Below are 19,090 nucleotides of genomic sequence, written 5' to 3' on the forward strand. Positions count from 1 at the left end.
CTGTAAAGTCCCTAGTCGGAAGATGAGGTGTTGTTCCTCCAGTTTGCGTTGGGCTTCACTGGAACAATGCAGCAAGCCAAGGACAGACATGTGGGCAAGAGAGCAGGGTGGAGTGTTGAAATGGCAAGCGACAGGGAGGTTTGGGTCATTCTTGCGGACAGACCCCAGGTGTTCTGCAAAGCGGTCGCCCAGTTTACGTTTGGTCTCTCCAATGTAGAGGAGACCACATTGGGAGCAACGGATGCAGTAGACTAAGTTGGGGGAAATGCAAGTGAAATGCTGCTTCACTTGAAAGGAGTGTTTGGGTCCTTGGACGGTGAGGAGAGAGGAAGTGAAGGGGCAGGTATTGCATTTTTTGCGTGGGCATGGGGTGGTGCCATAGGAGGGGGTTGAGGAGTAGGGGGTGATGGAGGAGTGGACCAGGGTGTCCCGGAGGGAGCGATCCCTATGGAATGCCGATAAGGGGGGTGAAGGGAAGATGTGTTTGGTGGTGGCATCATGCTGGAGTTGGCGGAAATGGCGGAGGATGATCCTTTGAATGCGGAGGCTGGTGGGGTGATAAGTGAGGACAAGGGGGACCCTATCATGTTTCTGGGAGGGAGGAGAAGGCGTGAGGGCGGATGCGCGGGGGATGGGCCGGACACGGTTGAGGGCCCTGTCAACGACCGTGGGTGGAAAACCTCGGTTAAGGAAGAAGGAGGACATGTCAGAGGAACTGTTTTTGAATGTAGCATCATCGGAACAGATGCGACGGAGGCGAAGGAATTGAGAGAATGGGATGGAGTCCTTACAGGAAGCAGGGTGTGAGGAGCTGTAGTCGAGATAGCTGTGGGAGTCGGTGGGTTTGTAATGGATATTGGTGGACTACCATACCGTATCTCTCTGTTGTCTTGCTCACCTTCTTTGCTTTCTATTTCCCTCCTAGTGTTTGACAAGGTGTTTACTAAAACCCGCTTTCACAGCCATATCTCCTTTCTCAGTGACTGTCTCCGTCTCCGACTTACCCCACGTGGATTTCAACTGAAATTCCACCCCTCATGTTTCGAACCCACCCAGGATTACAGGTATCTCCGGGACATAAAACGTTTCTCGGACTGCTGTTCCCGTCACATTCTGAAATCCACACTCAGTGCCATGCGCCGCCATATGAACACACTCGACCTCTCCCTCCAGCAGCACCGCCGTACCCTTTTTCAAAGCTGCGCGTGCCCCCAGTTTCATTTTATCCTTCGGCTCATCCGACGCCTCAACAAGAAACTTTTTCTCTTTCTCTCAAGTGCTAAGGAACGCAAGCTACAACAACTCATCGACACCAACACCCATCTAGGACCCCCCACCCCTGCCTGTTCCTCCGTCCCCACTCTTTCTTCCAATCCCAACCCCAGCCGTGTATTCACTATACCCCCTGACCTTCCCCTCTCCGATGCTGAACGTTCAGTGCTCAGCAAAGGACTTAGTTTCATACCCTTACGCCCTCACCTCAATGAATTTCGGGCTCGGCATGATACTGAACTCTTCTTCCGCCGTCTTCGTCTCCGGGCTCACTTCTTTGGGTACGAGTCCTTTCCCAGTTCAACAGATCCTTTTACCCATCTCCAATATTCTCCCTCCACCTGGACCCCTCCCTCTGGATTCTTACCTTCTCTCGATCTTTTCATTGAGAACTGTCGGCGCAACATTAGTCGTCTCAATTTCTCTGCTCCTCTCACCCATTCTAACCTGTCTCTCTCTGAACTTACTGCACTCCATTCTCTCAGGTCCAACCCTGACATTGTCATCAAACCCGCTGACAAGGGTGGTGCTGTTGTTGTCTGGCGCACTGACCTCTACCTCGCGGAGGCTGAGCGTCAACTCGCAGACACTTCCTCCTACCTCTCCCTGGACCATGACCCCACCACTGAACATCAAGCCATTGTTTCCAGGACTGTCACTGACCTCATCTCCTCTGGGGATCTCCCTCCCACAGCTTCCAACCTGATAGTCGCCCAACCTCGGACGGCCCGCTTCTATCTCCTACCCAAAATCCACAAACAGAACTGCCCCGGTAGACCGATCGTCTCAGCTTACTCCTGCCCCACAGAACTCATTTCTCGTTATCTTGATTCCCTTCTCTCTCCCCTTGTCCAGTCCCTTCCCACCTACATCCGTGATTCCTCTGACACCTTACGTCACATCAACAATTTCCAGTTCCCTGGCCCCAACCGCTTACTCTTCACCATGGACGTCCAATCCCTCTACACCTCCATCCCCCACCAGGATGGTCTGAGGGCCCTTAGCTTCTTCCTCGAACAGAGGCCCGAACAATCCCCATCCACCACTACTCTCCTCCGTCTGGCTGAACTTGTTCTCACACTGAACAATTTCTCCTTCAACTCCTCTCACTTCCTCCAAATAAAAGGTGTGGCTATGGGTACCCGCATGGGCCCCAGCTATGCCTGTCTCTTTATGGGGTATGTGGAACATTCCTTGTTGCAGTCCTACTCCGGCCCCCTTCCACAACTCTTTCTCCGGTACATCGATGATTACTTCGGTGCCGCTTCATGCTCTCGTCAGGACTTGGAAAAATTTATTAATTTTGCTTCCAATCTCCACTCCTCCATCATTTTCACGTGGTCCATCTCTGACACTTCCCTTCCCTTCCTTGACCTCTCTGTCTCAATCTCTGGTGATAGACTGTCCACATTCCCTCTGTGATGAGGCTCCTGTCATGGAGAAGCAATGGAAGGCCTAATAGTTGCTCGATTCGAGGAGGATGATGACAACATGCAGTGAGGACACTCCATAGATCTTCACTTAGCCTCTGAATATCTGACTCCTATCTGGCTGAGGGTAGCTCGCTTTTGCTCTGTGATCAGGGTCATAACATGGAGACACAGAAATGAAATTTTATCCTTTGTAAGCCTTCAGCACCTGACCCCTTCAGGAGCACAATGTCACTGGTCACAGATGTTGACAAGATGGGAGCTAGCCCCACCTTAAAGGTGCTGAAAGCACACAAAGAGAATGAAGGAATTCTGTGACACCTGCCAATGACATTCTGGCAACAATGACAAGCACCATCAAGGTGCAGGCATCACTAATGTGTCCGGGGAGTGCGAGGGCGGACCATCACTGTGGTGTGAAGGCTGCACAAAGCACAGGGAAGAAGCCCTGAACTGAGACACCTGGCTTTATCTTCTGCAGGGACCAAGGTTTCACATCTGAGTGACAGCAACACTACTCATCAGAACAAAGAGTCATAGCCAGGAAGACATTCTTGGAAGTTTATTTACAATAGTGAACATTGTGTACACGTGATGAACACCTGTGCCCAGGCTGTGCAATTGCATCTTCTTAACCGTCCTACCCTGCCGTTATGTCTTGCTGCTCCCCAAACATCCACAGTGGAGGTGGAGGCATCTGCTGAGCCCTGTCTGTGATGACCTTGGCAGGTGTCGTCTGGAGGGCCAAGACCTGAAGCATCCCGGCCTGCTTACGGGGTCCTGCTGTGTTGCAGTGCCACCCTTTCTTTTATTCATTTACGGGATGTGGGCATCACTGGAGAGGCCAGCATTTATTGTCCATCCTTAGTTGCCCTTGAGAAGGTGGTGGCGAACTACCTTCTTGAACCACTGCGGTCCCTGTGGTGTGGTACACACATAGTGCTGTTAGGGATGGAATTTTGACCAAGTGACAGTGAAGGGACAGCAATATATTTCCAAGTCAGGATGGTGAATGGCTTGTTAGGGAACTCCCAGGTGTTCGGTGTTCCCTTGTGTCTGCTGCCCTTGTCCTTCTAGATGGTAGCGGTTATGGGTTTGGAAGGTGCTGTCTAAGGAGCCTTGGTGAGTTTCTGCAGTGTATCTTGTAGATGGTACACACTGCTACCACTTTTCGTTAGTGTTGGAGGGAGTGAATATTTGTGCAAGGGGTGCCAATCAAGCTTTGTCCCGGATGGTGTGAAGCTTCTTGAGTGTTGTTGGAGCAGCACTCATCCAGGCAACTAGAGAGTATTCCATCATACTCCTGACTTGTGCTATGTAGATGGTGGACATGCTTTGGGGAGTCTGCTGATGGGGAGGGGGGGGTGGTACGTGGTAATCAGCAGGAGGTTTCCTTGCCCACATTTGACCTGATGCAATGAGAATTCATGCAGTCTAGAGCCGATGTTGAGGATTCCCAGGGCAACTCCCTTTCGACTGTATACCACTGCGCCACCACCTCTGCTGGGTCTGTCCTGTCAGTGGGACAGGACATACCCAGGGATGATGATGGTGGCATCTGGGACATGATCTGTAAGATGTGATTCCCTGAGTATGACTATGTCATGCTGTTGCTTGACTAGTCTGTGAGATAGCTCTCAGTTTTGGCACAAGCCCCCGTTGTTAGTAGGGAGGACTTTGCAGCGTCGACAGGGCTGTGTTTGCCATTGTCATTTCCAGTGCTTAGGTCGGTGTCGGGTAGTCTGTCCAGTTTCATTCCTTTTTATTGACTGGAGAGTCAGGAGGTGATCTACCCGCCACAGGATTCTCCTAGCCTCTGACCTGTTCTTTGTAGCCACAGTATTTATATGGCTCGTCCAATTCAGTTTATGGTCAATGGTAATCCCCAGGATCTTGATAGTGGGGGATTCAGTGATGGTGATGCCACTGATCGTCAAGGGGCAATGGTTAGATTCTCTCTTGTTAGAGATTGTCATTGCCTGGCACTTGCATGGTGAGAATGTTACTTGCCACTTGTCAGCCCAAGCCCTGGGTATTGTCCAGGTCTTGCTGCATTTGCACATAGACTGATATAGTGTCTGAGGGGTTGCGAATGATGTTAAACATTGTACAATTATCAGCGTTCATCCCCACTTCTAACCTTATAATGGAAAGAAGATCATTGATGAAGCAGCTGAAGATGATTGGGCTAGGACACTACCCTGAGGAACTCCTGCAGTGATGTCCTGGAAGTGAGACGATTGACCTCCAACCACCAGGAGCATCTTTCTTTGTGCTAGGTAAGACTCTAACCAGTGGAGAGGTTCCCCCCGATTCCTATTGACTCCAGTTTTGCTACGGCTCCTTGATGCCATACTCAGTCAAAAGTTGCCTTGAAGTCAAGGGCAGTCACTTTCACCTTACCTCTGGAGGTCCGTTCTTTTGTCCATGATTGAACTAAGGCTGTAATGAGATCAGGAGCTGAGTGACCCTGGCGGAACCCAAACTGAGCATCAGTAAGAAGGTTATTGCTAAATAAATGCCACTTGATAGCACTGTTGATGACCCCTTCCATCACTTTACTGATAATGGTAAGTAGAATGCTGGGGCAATAATTGATCGGGTTGAATTTGCCCTGCTTTTTGTGTACAGGGCAAACTGGGCAATTTTCCACATAGCCGGGTAGATGCAACAGCTTACCTAGGGGTGCAGCAAGTGCTGGAGCAGAAGTCTTCGGTACTATTGCCGGAATATTATCAGGGCTCATGGCCATTGCACTATCCAGTGCCTTCAGCTGTTTCGTGATATCATGTGAAGTGAATCGAACTGGCTAAAGACTGGCATCTGTGATGCTGGGGATCTCTGGAGGAAGCCGAGATGAGTCATCCACTCTGCACTTCTGGCTGAAGATTGTAGCAAATGCTTCAGCCTTATCTTTTGCACTGATGTGCTGGGCTCCCCCATCATTGAGGATGGGGATGTTTGTGGTACCTCCTCCCCCAGTGAGTTGTTTAATTGTCCACCACCATTCACGACTGGATGTGGCAGGACTTCAGAGCTTAGAACTGATCCATTGGTTGTGGAATCTCTTGGTTCTATTACTTGCTGCTTATACTGTTTGGCACGCAAGCAATTTTATGTTGTAGCTTCTCCAGATTGACACCTCAGCCTGAATTCTACCTTCAGGGTTTGCCCAAATGTTGAAGCTGTGAATGTGATCTTACAGTAGGCGGCCAATTAAGACACGCCCAGAGTGAAATGTGACTGCCGGGTCTATTTTCCATGCACAGGGGTGGGAACGTGTCAGGTGCCACGTGCAATGGGGACCCAGCGGAATGTTCAAAAAACGGAAGAGAGAGCTCCTTGAAGGCTGCCATGAGTTGTGGTGGAGGCTGAGGGAGCTGTTTGGAAGCATCCAACAAATGTCCTAGTGTGCAGTCATGGCCTTACAATCTGGTGGTCATGGAAGTGGGGAGGGCAAGTCAGGTGGGCACTCTGCCCTCTGTTTCTCAGAAGAGTGCCTGGGAGTGCCAATCAAGGTCAGTGCCAGGTGGCATATCCTAATGCCCAGGGACAGCAAGAGAAGGCTGCCTCATCTGACCAAGAAGGCATAGAGAGAGGTCGCCGCCCAGGTCACTGGGCACGACGTGGTGCGCCGGACGTGGCTTCAGTGCTGCAAAAGGTTCAATGATCTGCTGTAGTCAGCAAGGGTAGGTGCAGAAATGGCATGGACCTGTGTGGAGGACTTAACTCGGGTGCCCATTGCTCAGAGTGTTTAGGCATCTAAGAGTGTGTATGCCAACTGGCATTTAAGCCTGACCTACCAAGGCCAGGATGTCAGCACGACTGGCCTCAGTGCATTGCAGAGTGAGATGTGCCACAGTGACACAGCCTGCCTAATGCCCGGGTGGGAGTGCATGCAGGTCCGAGCGCAACCCCAAGAGCCCTGAGTCTGCTCCTGAAGCTGCCTCTCCATGAGAGTCGCCGCCCTCTCAATGGAGGAGGCTGTGTGCTCGGTATTAAGGGTCAACGCAGAACCTCATGCTCCACATGGACTCCTCCATGTTAGAGACCATGGCACACAGATCCTCATGGATCTACATCAATTCTTCCCTTGCATCCCTCTGGACATCCAGCATCTGCCGCCTGAGGATGACTCCAGAGGCTCATCACCGGCCTCAAAAGCAGCATGGTCTTGGTCTGCAGTAGTGCTCCTCCTGTCAGGAAAGGACCTTCAGGGAGACGGAGCAGTGATGTGGCTATTTTTCCCTGAAATGTGCTGCCTCTGCCACTTTAACAATCCCCAGCAGTGTGCTGTCCCTGCCAGTTTAACAGTCATAACACTGCGGAATGCCACAGAACGGGCGTAGGAGTACCAAATCTGTGCATCCTCATGAAGCACAAAAGCAATGCTGGAGAGGAATGCCACTGGCCAGCTCGCTCCTCCAGTTATGGTGAGGTGGGGGGTCTCGGATGAAGGTAATAGTGCAGGTGACAGATGCGTGTATGGTGAGTAATTGAAACATAATGGGCTCCTCTCATCAGAAACTGAACTGTTGTAACCAGAGCCCACTGAAGCTCCAATGAAGATGGCACCATGCAGCAGGTCTCCACTGTCTCCTCAGCCCGCCTAGCATGCATAGTGACTCTAAAGATTGAATCTACTGATCTTTTGCCTTCCTCCCGCAGGTGCGCCATCTGCAGGAGCGCCAGAGACCCCCCCCAATGAGCTCAGAGGAAGACATCACACCAGCACTAGTGTTACACCGTCTCTGAACCAGACACCTGCGCAGATACTCATACGTCAGTGAGCATTAGCTATTCAGCTCCGCAGGTAATGCAGAGTGGTGAGGGCACATCACACTTCCACAAGGAGCTGGCAGAGGCAGGTCCCAGGGAGCTGACAGTGGGAGCACAGCTGGAGACCAAGTTCAGGGTTGATTCCCTGCACTCAGACCTGCAAGCACTCACACGGGCAGTGACCTCAGGAAGTCAGTGCCAGTGTGAGAGATTGATGAGGCACTTAATCTCCTGGCTAAGACCCCGTTCATCAATAGTGAATAGGGAGGTGCAAATGTACTTCAAGCTGGCAGGCGTTCGCTCAGGGCGCTCTGGATGAGGGCACCAGCTCCTCCACCCTGCTGCATCTGATGATGCTGCAACGACTGAGGAGTGTCCAGCCATGGGGCTGGATGCACCCTCCCAGGTGGAGCCTGCTCAGGCTCATGCAGCCAAAGGACGACCGCCAAGGTCGTCAGCGCCACTAGAACAGCAGAGTCAGCAGGCTGTCTCCAATGTCACTGTCAGCAAGGGGGCACCAAGACACAGCACTCACAGACGTAAATTGAAGGCACCTTGAGAAAAACAGGGGCATGTCACGGGAGATATTTTTTGCATTAATTATTTTGATTCTTGTGTTAGGGATGGACACTTTGTTTCTCCTATTGAAGTAACAAACATTTATTTGACTTAAATGAGCTGAGTTGGCTGGATGGTACGTATTGTGCCAGATGGAGCACAGGCTTACAGAAGTATGGCGTTGCGTGGTGCTGGCGTACTGGGTTGGGTTCTCATTTATTAATCGTTAGCAAAGGAGACATGCCATTGGCTTGATGAGGCATCGATGCCTTGGATACCTAGCAGAAGATTTGCTGGATCAAAGCATCCCTGGTGTCCCTGCCTCCATGAAGGTTCCTGTCCTTTGCCTCGAGGTTCTCACCCTGCGCCTCCCCAGGCTCTTCCTCTCAACCATCACTTGAGTCATCCTCCGTGGGCTGTGGAGCTACCTCGCTTTACTCAGACTCCAGTGGGTCCACCCTTGAGAGAGCCAGGTTGTGCAGGGCACAGCATGCAACGACTATGAGGCAGGCACGCTATGGAGGATATTGCAATGCTTCCCCTGACTGATCCAGGCATCTGAAGTGTATCTTCAGCAGCCCAATGGTTCTCTCTAACACAGCCTTGTGGAGGCATGACTCCTGTTGTATCTCTCCTCGAACTAAGTTCTTGGCTAATGCAGTGGGGTTATCAGCCACTTCTTCAAGGGATAGCCCCTGTCGCCCAGGAGCCATCCATCCCACCATGCAGGATCCATGAATAGCTTTGCTATGTGAATGCTGCAAGATGTAAGCATCATGTGAGCTCCCAGGGTAACGGCAAAAACTTGGAGAATCTGTATCCTGTGGTCACGGGCGATGTGAACATTCATTGAGTGGAAACCCTTTGTTTATGAAAACTCCAGGCTCACCTGCTGGTGCCTTGATGGCCACGAGAGTGCAAGCTATTACACCCTGGACACAGGGGAATCTAGCCATCACAGCGAAGCCTCATGCTCTCTCCGCCTGGCTCGCTTCGTGTCTCCAGAAGTGAATAAACTTGCAGAGGTGTCTAAAGATAGCATCAGTTATGAGCTTGACGCATCTGTGTGCAGCTGATTAAGAAACGGTGCTGATTAAGATCCCCCACTGAGCCTTGAAAAGAACCTGAGGCATAGCAGTTGAGGGTCACTGTGACCTTCAGAGCCACTTTGGTGGCTGGTGGCATGGTGTGTCCGCTCAAGCAGTCGGAGGCGATTTCCGGACCTATCATGTGACAAATTGCTGTCACTGTATCCCTGGAGAGGCGGAGTCTCCTGTCGCGCTGGACTTCAAACATCTAGAGCTAACTGAAGCACTGCTTGAACATCTAGACATTGGGTAGTGGGGTCTTTGGTGTACCCTGCCACCTTGGCCTCCCTGCTGGCCCTGCACCAACAGAGCCCATGCCTCTTCTCTTAAAGGTCTGTCCCTGGGACGCTGCCTGTGCACACCTGGCCTCCTCTCCATTCTGCCCCTCTGTTCCTCTTCAGATGAGGTTCCACCAGCAGAATGCACTATCCCCATTAGATGGGATGCAGAGGACCATTGCATTGAAAATGAAGGAACACTGTGCTGGAACACTCAGGGAAACCTTCCAGGGAAGACGAAGACCTGAGATGCTGAAAGGCAGGTTTGACAATCAAACAAGATGCCGAGAAACTCTGGAACAACTCCATACTCACGCAGCAAAGAACTGGCAAAGACAGAGAAAGTGCTGCTGCTCAGAGAGTCTTTTATCCCACCTGTGGATGAGGAAATTATTAAAACGTGAATTCCACCCATACATTTTGCATGTGCAATGAGCTAAAAATTGCACGGGCAACGTAAAATTGCAGTCAATAGACTTCTTAATGACCTCAATTGGCCCTTTAATTGTCGGCGGGCGCTATTCAGATTCCCACATGTGCCTCTTGAACTCAATATTGCAGGCATGCACAGTGAGGTCGGGACGCACGCTCGACGACTTTTTGTGCAATTTCACATGCATTTGGGTCGGGCACACGCCTGACCTCAGAACACAAGATTCAGGCCCTCGCTTCTAGGTATGCCTGGCGCTGCTCCTGGCCTGCCCTTCTGCACTCTTCATTGAACTAGGGTTGATCCCCTGGCTTGGTGGTAATGGTAGAGTGGGGGGCATATGCCAGGCCATGAGGTTACAGATTGTGGTTGGGTATAATTCTGCTGCTGCTGATGGCGCACAGCATCTCATGGATGCCCAGTCTTGAATTGCTAGATCTGTTCGAAATTTATCCCATTTAGCACGGTGGTAGTGTCACACAACACAATGCAGGGTGTCCTCAACAGACATTGAAGTCCCCCACCCAGAGTACATTCTGTGCCCTTGCCACCTTCAGTGCTTCCTCCAAGTGGTGTTCAACATGGAGGTACTGATGCATCAGCTGAAGAGGGGGCAGCCATACGTGGTAATCAGCAGGAGGTTTCCTTGCCCATGTTTGACTTGATACCATGAGACTTCATGGGGTCTGGAGTCGATGCTGAGGACTCCCAGGGCAACTCCCTTTTGACTGTATACCACTGTGCTCGGTCTGTCCTGCCAGTGGGACAGGACATATCCAGGGATGGTGATGGTGGTGTCTGGGACATGATCTATAAGGTATGATTCCATGAATATTATGTCAGGTTGTTGCTTGACTAGTCTGTGAGACAGCTCTCCCAAATTTGGCCCAAGCCCCCAAATATTAGGGAGGCCAACTCTGCAGGGTCGACAGGGCTGGGTTTGCCGTTGTCGTTTTTGGTGCCTAGATCGATGCCGGTTGATCCATCCAGTTTCATTACTTTTTATTGGCTTTATAGCAGTTTGGTACAACTGAGTGGATTGCTAGGCCATTTAGAGCATTTAAGAGTCACCCACGTTGATGTGGATCTGGAGGCACATGTAGACTAGACCAGGTGAGGAGGGCAGATTCCTTCCCTAAAGGACATTAGTGAACCAGATGGGTTTTTACAACAATCGACAATGGTTTCATGGTCTTCTTTTGACTTTTAATTGCAAATTATTTTTAGAATCCAATTGCACCATCTGCTATGATGGGATTCAAACCCAGGTCTCCAGAGTATTACCCCGGGTCTCTACATTACCAGTCCAGTAATAATACCACTATGCCACCTCCTTGGCATTTGGAGCTGGAGTTGCTGGGATCACAGGAAGTGGGGATTCAGATGGGCCAGACACTCCTGGAGTCACCTGGATGGATGGCCCTGGGGTGTGCACCTACTGATCCTCCTCCCTATGGTGCCCAAGGGCCCCTGGCTGACTCCTTGAGGAGAAGGGGTAGCTGGAGTGAGATCAAGCTGCCCTGCACCCCTCTCGCGTGCACACTGTTAAAGGCCAAGTATGGCGTCAGCGATGGAATTCAGCCTGCGCAGCAATGCAGGACTGATGTTCATGACCAAGGTCTCCATGGCGACTGCCATCCTACCCAGTGTTGACCATGGTGTGTTGGCATGCCAGCGCTATCCCCACAGACTCCTCCATCGCACCCTGCAATCTGAGGAGTGCAACAGATACCCCTTCCTGATGTTCCAGAGCTTGCCTTTGCAGCTCCAACGAATGAAACACGACTGCGTTCAAAGGCTTGGCATCTGACTCAGAATCAGCAGATTTCTGGCCTCCAGCAGTCCTCTGAGTGGCAGGGACTTGGGAAGTCCCTGCCACCGCCTGCTGTGGATCAGAAAGTGCGATGTGCTCACCAGATTGTGATCCTGAGGCTACTGTATAGCTAGGTCCCACGAAGGTGCGTGTCTCTGCACTGATGGAAGGTGTGGGTGAGCGCTGTGATAGGTCTTCAATGAAGGTGCCTTCCGATTCCTGTTCAGAGGTTTCTTCAGGACTTGATTGAGTCGTGGACTCTGTTGGCTGTTTCCCAGATGTGCCTCTAAAAGCAGGGAAAGATAATTAGTGCATGGCAGAGGACTGCGAAACAGGACGCATCACTCATAGCACGGTTGTCTGATGCATGTTGCACTGCTGGATCCTCACTTGGTCGAGCACCGCCGACCTCACCATCAGCACAGGAATGGTCCAGATCCACTCCAGCCAGCTGGATAGCTCTAATTTCAAAGTCCGGGACGATCTTGATTTCAGGCATTCCTCCACTAGTCTGCGACCTCTCCTTGTTCTTGTGTGCCAGCTTGTCCTGCATGAATAGAGATGGAGACAGTGTAAGCAGGACGCCTGCCAAGGCAGATGATAAGTATGCCTGGCATGTGTGGGTGGTGAGTGGTCTCACGGACGGAATGAGGACAATGACGGTGTGTCCGAGAGAGTGAAAGGTGATGTCCCTTGAAGTGGTAGTGAATTAGATCCCTGTGGATGTGTGATGGGTTTGTTAGTGTGTGAGTTGAGTGATGAGAAGAGTGACTTACCCTGCCGGAAGGCAGGAGATCATTCATCCTTTCTCGGCACTAGGTGCTTTTCCTCTTTTGTAGTGCGTTGGGCACAGCTGCCACTTCCTCCCACGCTGGATTAATTAGTTAAACACAATTTTCCCTTTAGAAATCATGCTGGCTCTTCCTTATCAACCCAGATTTTTCCATTTGTCTACTATTTCTATCCCGAATAATTGTTTCTAGATCTTGCTCACCACTGCAGTTAAACTGACTGGTCCGTAATTGCTGGGCTTATCCCTACAACCTTTTTTTGAACAAGGGCATATTTTCGTAATTCTTCAGTTCCCTGACACCACCCCTGAGGCTAGGGAAGACTGATAAATTACAGCCACTGCGCCTGCAATTTCTACACTCACTTCCTTCAGTATCCTTGGATGCATCTCATCCGATCCTGGTGCCTTGTCAACTTTAAGTACTGACAGTCTATTCAACACTTCCTCCTTATCAATTTTGAACCCTTCTAGTGACAGAGTGTCCTCTTCTGTCACCATAGCCTGGGTAGCTTCTAGTTCCTTGGTAAAGACGGATTCAAAGTATTCATTTAATAGCTCAGCTATGGCCCCTCCGCCCATCTGTAAATTCCCTTTTAGATCCTTAAATCGGCCCTACTCCTCCTTTTACCACCCTTTTACTACTTATATGCCTATAGAAGCCTGGAATTCCCCTTTTTGTTGGCTGACAGTCTTTTCTCATAATCCCTCTTCACTTCTCTAATATACTTTCACCTCCCCTCTGAACCTTCTGTATTCTTCTTGGCTCTCAATTGCATTTTCTACCTGACACCTGTCATAAGCGCACTTTTTCTTCTTTATCTTAATTTCAATCTCCTTTTGCATCCAGAGAGCTCTGGATTTGTTTGTCCTAACTTTCCCTTTCAATGGAATATACCTTGACTGTGCCCAAAACAATACTTTTTGAAGATAGCCCATTGTTGAGCCACAGTTTTTCCTGCCAATCTTTCGTTCCAGTCTATCTGGCCCAGCTCTGTTCTTGCCCCATTGAAGTCTGCTGTTGTCCAATTAATTATTTTCACTCTGGATTGACTATCATACTTTTCTATTATCATCCTAAAACGTGCAATACAATGGTCACTGTCTCCTAAACGTTCCCTCACTGATACTTGATCAACTTGGCCCGCCTCATTTCCAAGAACCAGGTCCAACAGTGTGTCTTTTCTTGTTGGATTGGACACATACTGCTGTAGAAAATTCTGCTTTACGTTGGCTGCCAGTCATTTCTCACAATCTCCCTTCGCTTCTCTAATACGCTTTTTCACCTCTCCTCTGAACCCTCTGTATTCCTCTTGGTTCCCAGTTATATTTTCCACCTGGCACCTTGTCATATGCACACTTTTTCTTCTTTATCCTCACGGAAGCAGTAGAGTTAGTAAGCGTTCTTTAAGAAAAGCACTATGAGTTGCTCACCTGATTGATAAAATAATTCTCTATGATGTTATGTTTGGAATTAAACCATTTGCAACTTTGATCCAGTTGGCTGATAATTGGGGCATGAAATAATTTAAGTTTCAGGTTATCAGTTGGACTTTACAGGTGTACATTAACATGCATTAGAAAGAACTTTAAGACCTGAGAAGTTTTATGGACACAAGGTTAGCATAACATAGCTGAAAAAAAGGGATGATCCCTCATGATTTAGTTAGTTTCTATCAGACTTTCCATGGAATGAGAAATACAACAGAATATAAAAACCTCTTATATGCTTTTGTGATTCTACAGACATTTCATAACATCCTAACATATTTGCATAATCCTATGTACACTATCTATACTTCTTACTCAACCACTCATGTACAGATAACCTGTAAGTTGCTTCACATCAGCCAATACCACATCTATGTATGTACATACCTGCACAGGAGAACCTGGGGAATATCTTTTATCTATTTTCCCAATGTCGTAGCTCTGACTGGTGATAGAGAGAAAACACATTTTTAGCAATATTAACAGTAGGAAGAAGAAGAAAAAATCTACCCAGTAGAGTAACCTTCTTTCTTGAAATCCTCTGTGTCCCATCAGGCTTGCTAAGCTCACCCTTGTATAAGAAAAAATATAGCGAAGGTTCAGTGCCATCAATATTGGGCAAACACTAGGGCTAGGATTCTCTGTGCCCGTCAAAATCGGTGTTCAGTGGTGTGAGCGGACAATATGGCACAATCGGTTTCATGTGGCGTGAAATCAGTTTGCGATTGTCCGCTCAGCCTACTGATGGCGGGCCGCGTTTCCCACAATCAGACATCGGGAACCTTATTGTAACACATCTGCATATCATTATTAGGGCAGCTCGCCAGAATCGTTCCCCCCCCACAATGATGGGAAAGCATGCCAACGTGTTTCACAACAGCATATAAAAGGCATGCAATTGGCGGGCTGGACGTTGAGGGGAACTCGGAGATGACTACACAACAAATGTACAGTGCTCACCAGGGTTGCCTGTTGGACTTCAAGCTTAAGGAGCATGGGGGGGGGAGAGGGGGGGCAAGGGATGCTTGTGGTAGAGGCGACTTGTGATGGGAGAGCAAGGGCTGGCTTATAGCTGAGGTGACTTATGGGGGGACGGGGGGGGGCAAGGTTAGCCCTGCTGTTGAGGTGACTTGTGGGGGGCAGGGGAGGCAAGGGCTGTCTTGCAGTTGAACATAACACACAAGTATTCGGGGTGGGGGTAGGGTGGGTGAGGGATGCAGCCATGCATTAGGGACACCTTATATAAAGCGACCATTCCTCTGCAACTGAGACAGTTCAAGCGCAGCTATTAATATGATTGGAATCGGTCTTCTAGCTTATCTGCTCAGTCAAGCAACACAGAGGCATCAAACTACTACCAAGTGCTCCCCCTCACCCAGTGGCCATGCAATAACCGCGACGCTCAATTTCTACGCCAGTAGCTCCTTTCAGGGCTCCACAGGCGACTTCAATGGGGTCTCAAGTCTCCACCCACAAATGCATCCATGAGGTCACGGATGCCATCTTTGCGAGGGCACACAGCTTTGTGCATTTCTCCCAGGACCAGGTCAGCCAGGATGCAAGAGTGATTGGATTCGCCCAGATCTTGGGTTTCCCCACAGGGAAAGGGCGATCGACTGCACACACATGGTGCTCGGGTCTCCACCACAATACGCGGTCAACTACATCAACCGCAAGAGATTCTATTCGTTGACTGTGCAGCTGGTGTGCAACTGCCAGAAACGCATCCTGTAGATGTGCACATGGTTTCCAGGAAGTGTGCACGACTCCTACATCCTCAGTTGGTCACACATCCCTGAAGTCTTCCAGGGTCCACAGAAGCTGCAGTGATGGTTCTTCGGGGGCAAGGGCTACCCGCAGAGTCTATGGCTGATGACACCTGTGCGGCATCCTCAGACTGTAGCAGAGTGAAGGTATATCAAGGCTCATGCTGCAACTTGCACCTTGGTGGAGCAAACCACTGGGATGCTGAAAATGAGGTTCCGGTGCCTGGACAGGTATGGTGAAGCCCTGCAATATATTCCACAGAGTATGACATGCATTGTTGCTGTCTGCTGCGCCCTTTACAACCTGATGCGGCAACCGGGAGAGGAGCTGGCTGAGGAGGAGGATGCTGACAGGAATGAAGGTGAGGAGATCCTTGAAGGCAACAATGGCGGCAACTGGCTAGACAAGGCAGGAGTGCTCAAGAGGCCTTCATAGCTGATAGATTTGTAGAGGATGATCACGACATGTAGTGGGGAGACCCCATAGATCCTCACATTTCATCTGTGAACATTTGACTCCAGTTTGGCTAATGGCAGCAACCATACCCTCTGTGACAATGTTCCTGTCATGGAGATGCAGTGGAGGCCCTAAGAGTTGCTTGATTGCAGGAGGATGATGATGACAAGCAGTGAGGGCACTCCTAAGATCCTCACATAGCTCCTGAGAATCATAGCTTCCTGTCTGGCCAAGGGCAGCTCACTTGCACTCTGTGGTCAGGACCATATCATAGAGACGGTCATGAAACTTTAGAAGCACCCGACCCCTTCAGGAGCACAGCATCACTGGTCACAGATGCTGAAGAGGTGGCGGCCAGCCGCACCAGAAGGTACTCAGAGCACACACAGAGAATGACGGAATTCTGTGACACCTGCCCACTACATTCTAGCAGCAATGACAAGCACCGAGGTGCAGGCATCAGTAATGTGTCCAGGGAGTGTAAGGCCAGACCATCAATTTGGTCTATAGGCTGCACAAAGCACATGGAAGAGGCCCTGTACTGAGACACCTGCTTTTATCTTGTGCAGAAAGGTTTCACATCTGAGTGATATGAACACGACTCATCAGAACAAGGAGCCATAAGCAGGGGCACATTCTTGGGAGTTTATTGATAACAGTGAACAGCATGTACAAGCGATTAACACTCGTGCCCAGGTTGTGTAACTAATTCTTCTTAACTTCCATAACCCTCCCACTACATACTGGTGCTCCCCGGACTTCCACAGTGGAGTTGGAGGCAGCCTGCTGACTGCAACATCCCGTCTGTGATGACCTTTGCGGGGGTCCACTGGAGATCCGAGACCTGGAGTGCCCCAACCCACTTTCGGAGTCTTGCTGTGTGGCAGTAACACCATCCTCTGCCTGTGGAGCTAGAGCTGCTGAGGTCACAGGAAAAGGGATACAGATGGGCCGGACACTCACGGCGTCACCTGTAAGGATGGCCTTGGGGTGTGCACCTGCTGATCCTCCTCCCTTTGGATGCCTGAGGGCCCCTGGCTAACTCCTTGAGGAGAAGGGGTAGCTGGAGTGAGATCGAGCTGCCCGGCACTCCTCTAGCATAATCACTGTTGGAGACCAACAATGGCATCCGCGTTGGAGTTGAGCCTGAGCAGCAGCGATGTCCTGGACCAACGTCTCCACTGCAGCCGCCATCCTACCAGTGTTGACTTTGGTGCATTGGCATGCAGGTGCTATCAGCTCAGATTGAAGGTGGACGGACTCCTCCATCGTGCCTTGCAATTTGGAGTGCAACGGACATTGCTTCCTGATGTTCCCGAGCTTGCCTTTGCAGCTCTAGCAACTGTGACATGACCGAGTCCAGAGGCTTGTCATCTGACTTGGACAGCAAATTTCTGGCCTCCAGCGGTCCTCCAAGTGCCAGACACCAAGGAAGTCCTGCCACGGATCAGACAGTGTGATGCACTCCCCAGATTGTGATCTCAAGGCTATTCTAAAGCTAGGTACCACCGAGGTATGTGTCTCTGCATTGGTGGCGGGTATGGTGAGCGCTGTGACAAGACTTCAAGGAGGCTGCCTCCAGTTTCCTTTTCAGAGGTTTCTTCGGAGTTTGATTGGAGGCCCTGGGGCATGGACTCCGTTGGCTGTTTCCTAGATGTGCCTGCAGAAGCAAGGGGAGATAATTAGTGCATGGCAGTGGCCTGTGAAACAGGACAAATCACTCATAGCATTGTTGTCTGATGGATGTTGCACTGCTGGATCCTTAATTGGTAGGGCACCGCTGACCCTACTGTCAGCATAGGACCGGTCCAGTGGTGTCCCAAAAGACAACAAACTCATCTTACTTGGAGATTTCAATGCCAGAGTTGGACATGATTATTCGGTCTGGAACGGGACGATCAGGAAAGAGGAGGTAGGATGCTTGAACTCCTCCTCGCTAATATCAGGGGACTTGTAGCAAAATTGGGAGAGTTGTCCCACAGGCCAGTCAAGCAACTGCCTAACATATTCATGCTCACCAAATCATACCTTCCAGTCAATGTCCCAGACTATTCCATCGCCATCCTTGAGGTGGTGGCTTAGTTGTATACAGTCATGAGGGAGCTGCTTTGGAATTGACTCTGGGCCCAATAAAGTCTCATGGCATTAGGTCAAACATGGGAAAGGAAACATTCCCTGCTGATTATCACTACTGTCCTCCCTCAGTTGATGAATCAGTAACAAGAGCACAAAATGTACTATGGTTAAGGGACTTCAATGCCTATCACTAACAGTAGCTCGGTAGCATCACTGGCTGAGTTTTGAAGGACATATCTGCCAGACTGGGCCCACTGCGGCTGGTGAGGGAACCAACAGGAGGGAAAAAAGTGCTTGATCTCATCCTCGCCAATCTACTGGTCGCAGATGTATCTATCCATGACAGCGTTGGCAAGAGTGCCTACTGCATAGTCCTTGTGGAGATGAAGTAAGGATATCTTTCATCATGTTGTGCGGCACTGCCTCCATGCTAGATGGCACAGATTCAGAACAGATCGTGCAGCTCAAAACTGGGCATCCATGAGACATTGTGGACCATCAGCAGCAGAACTGCATTCAACCACGATCCGTAAACTCATGGCCCTGATTTCCTTCACTCTATCATGACCATCAAGCCAGGGGATCATTCCTAGTTCAATGAGTGCCAGAGAGCAACACCAGACATAACTAAAAATGGTGTCCAACTCGATGAAGCCACAACAGAGGACTATGTGCCTGCTAAACAGTAGAAGCAGTATGTGATAGACAGAGATAAGTGACCTCACAACCAACGGATCAGATCAAAGCCCTGCAGTTCGGCCACATCCAAACATGGACAAAAGAGCTGAATACAAGAGGTGGGGTGAGAGCGACTGCCTTGACGTAAAGGCAGCATTTGACCAAAGAATCCTAGAAAAATTGA

The 19,090-nt window shown here is 50.0% G+C and overlaps 1 protein-coding gene across 1 annotated transcript in view; it reads right to left on the reverse strand.

Moving 5' to 3' along the window:
• Positions 1-19,090, reverse strand: part of tex11 (testis expressed 11) — a 196,183-nt gene that overhangs the window by 132,341 nt on the left and 44,752 nt on the right. Inside the window, exon 8 of the mRNA XM_041196149.1 lies at positions 14,317-14,374. Coding sequence (XP_041052083.1) covers positions 14,317-14,374 — 58 coding nt within the window. The remainder of the gene's footprint in view (positions 1-14,316; positions 14,375-19,090) is intronic.

The sequence above is a fragment of the Carcharodon carcharias genome, chromosome 9 (assembly GCF_017639515.1).
Source record: "Carcharodon carcharias isolate sCarCar2 chromosome 9, sCarCar2.pri, whole genome shotgun sequence".
Lineage (NCBI taxonomy): Eukaryota > Metazoa > Chordata > Chondrichthyes > Lamniformes > Lamnidae > Carcharodon > Carcharodon carcharias.